Genomic DNA, 6903 nt, shown 5'->3' on the forward strand with positions numbered 1-6903 from the left:
ATGACACTCTAAGCTCAATACTTAAATGGTAAAGGAAACACAGTGGGCAGGAGTCCACGGTCGCCGCCTACCTGACGGATGTGGGAAACAGCTCCTGAATGTAGACGTTGCAAATGGACGCACCCCAGACCAAGAAGAAACGTCCTGCAAGGACCAGAACTGTCACAGCGATGGCTTGGTCTGTATAATAAATAAAACAGTGTTAGAAAAAGAAAAGTCTACAGCTGCCGAGGTACCTTTGCATTGTGTAAAACGCCTCGACCTCGGGGAACGGCCGAGGCAAGGCAGAGGGACCCTCCGAGCAGCAGTGTCACCGTGAGGGAATATTTTCTGCCCAAAACCTCCAGCAGCCAGATGCAGAGAATATGCGCTGGGAACTCAGTGAGACCGAACATGAGCTGAGTCAGAAAGATGTCCAAGCCAAAGTTCCCGACGTTGAACAAAAGGCAGAATTGGGAAAGGACTGTTGAAAACCTGAGGCGGAAAAAGGGATATTAACGATGTCAATATTTCACATATTTATTCATATTCATAGAAAGCTGTAAAGGTTATAGTGGTAACACATGCAATTCATCTGATATCCATAGGGACTGCAAAGAGATAATACCAAACCAAATGCCAAAAAATGCATTTTAATTATAAATCTGTCGACAAACACCAACCGGGACCCCAAATACTTTTATGGACTCAATTTAAGCAGTTTTTTTCCGAAGGCCTTACCTTATTTCCTTGTATAGGTGTATGAAAATGTTGCTTACCAGGCCAACGTGATGGCCAAAAAGTATTTCTTAAGTGCAGGTGACTCGATGAGAACTCTTATGCCTCCTTGTTCCACTGTTTTTTTTGCAGAAATCTGAAAAGGAGGACAGAGTTAAACTTGACCTGTTTGCCAAAAATATTTTCTAATTATTTAAATTTAATTTAAAACCTCAGAGAACTTTCTTTGGTATAATAAATCCACTTGGGAGTAACTTACCGTACTTACTATATAATGCAAAAGTTATTGGACTTGTTGAATTGTTAAGGGGCAGATCAGAGGTTTACAGTAAAATAAGAGTTTACCATGCAATATATAATATAATATACCTTTTCCAGGAGAGATTCTGGAACTGTGCGTTTGTTGATAGCCGCTGCTTTCAGAATCAGATGCTTCACCTCCTCGGTCCGTCCTCTGTCCAGCAGCCACCTGGCCGACTCTGGAATAAACCTGGCTCAAAGCAATAAGAAGATGTTCTTCAACAGTTGCCTATAATCAAAACACTGCTGAAACTCTAAAAGGCTCATGAAAGGAGACGTGTGATACAGAACAATGTATATACACACCATATGTAAGTCATCACCAGGACCATGGGAGCTACGAAGACAAACTGGGCCAGTCTCCAGTCACGGATGAAGTAGACGGTTCCGGCCAGGACGCAGTTCCCCACCGCGTTGAAGATCTGGCTTAAGCACGCACCAAGGGACCGCTTGTCCACCGCGATCCATTCAGTGGCTGGGACAAACAAGGCATGAAAATTTAAGAAGATGAAGGGGACGAGAAGCAATGTCATTTCAAAGTCTTTGTTAACACTGCTCTGTTATTTGTTATATTGGGATGAATCTCTCTTAGGTTCATACTGTGCCATTGATTTAGCACAAACAGCATTACAGTTATCAATGAATACTTCCTGATTGTGTCTAAAGACTCTTTCTGACAAGTATTTTTAAAATTTGGTAGATTAAAGGCCTCTATTATACATACAGTAGAAGGGTCCATTGTGCAAAAACAAATGTTATAAGAATGAGTAAAGTGATAAATTATAGTCAATCAAATTTGTTTTACTTTTTACAAAATTTTCATGCAGAACATTCCACTTATAGGAATACGACTCTTCATTGATATATTTGTTCATATACTGTATGTCCCAGTCATATGTTTTTCATAGAGAATTGAACAACAAACACTTTACCAAGTACAATGCTGGTGACCCGAAAGCCTCCACCTCCAATCCCCTCAATAAACAGGGATGCCAAATATGCAGGGAAGTTGGGACTTAATCCTCCAATCACAGTGAATAACGACAACAGCGCCAGCGAAATTTGTGTTGCTTGTTTCCGGCCAAATCTAAAAACAACATGTAAAAAAAAAAATACTTAAACATTTTGGTCAGAATCAGTCTCATGAGTCGTCAGGAAAGGACAACGTGTTTGGCTTTGGATGAACTCACGATTCAGCAAAAGGTCCGAATAAGAGGGAGCCGGCCAGAACCCCAGCCATCGCCACCGGTTGGCCCACTGCAGCCAGCTTGGCTTTGTCACAAACAAGATTGAACTGTAAAGCAAATATGAAATATACGTGTTTGTCAAACTAGATGTTTAGTAAATATAGATAGACAGAAATTGCAATATCGCAGCAACTCACATCAACACAGTGACACAATAATAATTGGGCAATACGATAAAAATATGAAAAAAGAAAAAGGCAATATATGGGAAATTTGGAAAATATACAATAAACCTATCAGTTAACTACGCCCAATAAAAAAAAATAAAAATCTGCACTATTACACTATACCTAATGATGAACAAAAGATATAACCTAAGATAACAGAAAAAATAAAAATAAAATAAATAAATAATAAATAAAAAAGGAAAAATGAAAAACTGCAGAAAAAATGTACAAATCAAATGGAAAGTGAATTATTTTTCCGTCTTTAAAATTTTTATCCCATGCACACTTTAATAAACTTGCAATGCTGCAACACTGTAACTTGTATTTATTGAAGACTTACTGCTACTTGCCCATAGTTAGTGTAGAGCTACTTAATGTTAATTTGTGCAGATAGATATACAGTATATGTCTTATCCCTTGTCTCTATCTTATCTCTTGCCCGTACTGCTGTAACGCCTGCACTTCCCTATGGGGGTTTATAAATCCTTATCTTATTTCAGTCAGGATCATGAAGTGTATTATACGTGAAAAGTAAGGACCCCCCACCAAAAACACGCACAATATCACCATCGTCCGACCAGCGATGGACACTTGGTACCAGGTCCCCGGGCGCGTCGTCGAACGCTGCCCACTGCTCCTGACTGCCCCCCCCGGAGGAAGGACAAGCCAGGATGGGTGAAATGCAGAGGAACCATTTCACCGGCCACCACCCAAAAAAGCATGTGTGTGTGTGTATATGCATGTGTTGTGTTGTAGTGCGCTGTGTCATGTGACAAATAAAGATTCTTCTTCTTCTTATCACTCACATCGGTCACTATGGTGGCCTGGTACATGCTCCTGTCGTACTCCCATCCGTCCTGGCACTGGACCGTTTCATTGAGTCCGTACTCCCGGATGGTGTCCAGGTCCCGGTCCACGGGGACGAACATCAGACACCGGCTGAAGGAGCCCTCCGGGTCCCGGGGCAGCGTCAGATTGAGCCGCTCCTCCCTGGTTAAATTAGGGGCCGCTTTGAGGATCCAGTCTGTGTTGCAGTGCAGGTTCGGGTGGGACTGTATAAAGAGTAAACTTCCAAAGTTTAACGGTATGATGATACTTGGACTGCAAAGAGCAAAGAGAACGAGCTTCTGGAACAATCCAAATTCCCCCGCGCTCCTCAGGATCTCTCCAAAATCAGCCATGATGTTGTGTATGTCCACTTTGCTAAAACCGACCTAACGGCAATTTCTTATTTTAACATAGTCCGTTAATCTTTAAGCCTTGGGAATTCCACGATTGAATGTTGCTTGGCACCTCAACTGAGGAGCAGTGAAATGGATGAAGCTAATCTTTGATTCACTCGGTGACCCGGCCTCATGTCCATGTTTGGAAGGACTGCTCACACTATTGGTCGCACCTCCGACTTAAACTTGCTCTTGAACTCTTGTAGGCATTGTTAAAATGGAAATAAAAAGTCGTAAAGCACATATTAACAAGGCACTGTGGTTCTCTATTGATGTCTCTCAATTAAATATACATCAACTTGCATAATGAATAAGAAGAAAACCTTTAATAAAGGCAGCTTCTGTATACTGTGTGGCAAACGAACAAACCGACAAGTTTCTAGTTCTTACTTCAGACTTTTGTGGCCCGCTGTTATAGAACGTTCCAAATATGTATCTTTAGCTACATTTTTAAATTTCAAGTTAGGATGCATAGGAAAATAACCCATGAAGACACAGGGATCATCAAGGGTAACCTTGAATACTTCAGGGGATCAGTTCCCTAAGATGAGGGGTGTACTGTAGTTGAAGTGAAGTGCATTCAGCATTTGAGCTGCTCTCCTTATGTCGGGGTTTACCATACCTTTATTTTCAATTACAGGAGCAATTTTGTTGTAAAACATTAACAGCTCACATCTGACGGAGCTCTGGTAAAATAATTACTGCAGTCTAGTACATTATAACTTTGAGAGAAGGTAAAGGGATGTGTAAGTGAAATTCATTTGTTGTACATTAAAAAAGACAATGTGGGCCCATGTCATGGATTTGCAAATCTCTACAGTAGTAGATTACGGAGAGAGAACAACCAAAGATGGTGCCCACGTTTAGAAACTGGACTCAAGGATTACTAACCATACCCACAGTTTACTAAACTATACCCACAGTTTACTAACCAGTACCCACAGTTTACTAAACTATACCTACAGTTTGCTAATCCGGACCTACAGTTTTACTAAACCATACCCACAGTTTACTAACCATACACACAGTTTACTAACCAGTACCCACTGTTTACTAACCCAAATCCAGTTTACAAGACTTTACAAAAACCCTATCCACAGTTTACTGAACAGTACCCACAGTTAACTAACTGTATCCAAGGTTTATTGAACAGTAACCATAGTTAACTAAACCGTACCCACAGATTACTGAACAGTACCCACAGTTTGCTAACCCGTACCCAAGGTTTTCTGAACAATACCCACAGTTTACTAAACTGTACCCACAGTTTACTAACGTGTATCCACAGTTTACCAAACTGTGGTCTTGGATTTCCAAATCGTACCCAAATTAATTTTTGTAACCTGATTAGAAAGGTTATGTTATATAATTATCGTCATTAATAATCGAATTTATAAAGGAAGGAATCTCTGACATTCTGTCCTTCGATTATCTCCACAACTGTTCATCTTCACACTTTGTGGGTGTATTGCTGGGGATCCACGGATGTTCAGCGTGGAATTTGGTGCAATGTGGACACGTGACACGTGGAATATTAATAAACTTTTAAAATAAACAGCGAACAGCAAGACGCTTGGTAGGCTGCAACGGAGTCACGACCGCAGTGCAGCCCCGGTATGTCGTCCTGGCGGGCGGCTGTGGTCACCCGTAAACTATGAAGCAGTTGTGGGTTCAGGGTTAGTCAATAAGTCAAAAGTCAAAAGTTGGTCAAAAGTCAGTGGAAGTGTGCGTCCGGTATGGGCCTGCCCACGCTCAGGATAAGGCCAGACTCAACAGCTCATCAAAAGAGCAGAGAGGATCATGGGCTGCGACCTGTCCACCCACCAGGACCTCTATACTTCCCGCTCAGGAACAAGGGCCTAAAAGATGATCAGTGACCTTGGTCAGCGAGAAAGGGTCCCCTCGGTAACCTGGACGGATGTGTTGATTCAGATGTGTGTGCAAGTCTTTATTCCTTTCACATACAGATGGAGAGAGGACTCTTACATGAGGATCATCACACATCACTACAACTCACTGCTATCCATTTGTTTATTCATTTACCAAATTAAGAACTTTTCTTTGAGCGTTCAAACTGTCTCCCTCTGGTCTTGGTGACTTTTGCTTGGTACTTGGTTTGATGATTATCTGAGAAACAGTTAGCAAACGATCCAATCATTCCCTGTGCTGTCCTAGGTAGTGCATTTTATGTCTGGATGCGTAAAAGATTAACCATCTTAGTTCACAGACAATTACAGTATTACTTATCCACTTGTAATATCTATGATGGTTTACAAAGCTCTCACTGGCCTGGCACCAAACTATACTTTCAACATGCTGGTCAGCGATGAGCGACACACACACACAAATTTATATATATTTAATATAGGCTTGTTTAATCTAAGTAAAATAAAATCAAAAGACAGTGATACAATGACAATGAAAAGCTACTACTTAATTCCAGGACCTTTAATTCTCCCTATCACCAAAGGCCAATCAGAATCCCTCAATTAAGGCGGGGTTTTCGAACGCAGTGAAATAGAGCTCTCTGATTGGTTGAGGGGAAAACTCACTCAAAAAATCAATGGGGACGCGTCATCTGGCGTAACGTCCACGAAAACACAAACATCACCCTGTCACAAATACATTTTCACCTAAAAAAAACCCCAAACGTGATTACACCGATTATTCATTCCCAGAAACATGTCCAAACAACAGAAAATAACCGTAAAAGAAGGTATTTCTTAAGCCAGGCCCGCCCCGGTCGCTGAGCGGCGTGGAGTCCTCTGGATGGAAACAGAAGAAGGAATCCAACAAGGAGGAAAAGTCGAGGATCAGTCAACAAAGCGTTATGTGGTTACACTTTTCAAATCAGGTCATGTACACTTTCATCTTTTTCTTTTGTTAGAGTAATAATGCGTGTTAATAATGGAAATAATCCCTACACTGGAAAAGGATTTGAGTCAGTGGATCCGCTTTAAAACGCTCCAATTTGCTGCAAACATGACCGGTTGTTTAGGTTTTCTGGCATTTAAAATGTACACCTTCATTTCTCTCAGTCCAAGTGGGGAAACGCTGGCATTTATCTTTGGTGGAGCGAGACTCCCTTCTAACCCCTCAAAAACATTTTTTTTGTGTGTAGCGTTTGTTCAGGTTTGTGTCTTTTACTCATTTCCCGCAGCCAATGAGAAAAACATGATTCTGTTTTTTTTAATAATATAATAATAATAATAATTTTTAGTAATCCAAAATGGCAAATAGTGTAGATAG

At 41.0% G+C, this 6903-nt stretch overlaps 1 protein-coding gene across 1 annotated transcript in view; it reads right to left on the minus strand.

Annotated features, from left to right (window-relative positions):
• Window positions 1-3612, minus strand: part of LOC307246398 (solute carrier family 22 member 13-like) — a gene marked incomplete at both ends in the record, with an annotated part of 9759 nt that extends 6147 nt beyond the window's left edge. The window contains 6 exons of the mRNA XM_080022318.1: window positions 72-180; window positions 263-474; window positions 759-853; window positions 1087-1207; window positions 1324-1492; window positions 3234-3612. Of these exons, the coding sequence (XP_079878444.1) occupies window positions 72-180; window positions 263-474; window positions 759-853; window positions 1087-1207; window positions 1324-1492; window positions 3234-3612 (1085 nt within the window). The remainder of the gene's footprint in view (window positions 1-71; window positions 181-262; window positions 475-758; window positions 854-1086; window positions 1208-1323; window positions 1493-3233) is intronic.
• Between the last annotated feature and the right edge of the window lie 3291 nt (window positions 3613-6903).

Source organism: Zeus faber (assembly GCF_960531495.2).
Source record: "Zeus faber genome assembly, chromosome: 21".
NCBI classification, from domain to species: domain Eukaryota; kingdom Metazoa; phylum Chordata; class Actinopteri; order Zeiformes; family Zeidae; genus Zeus; species Zeus faber.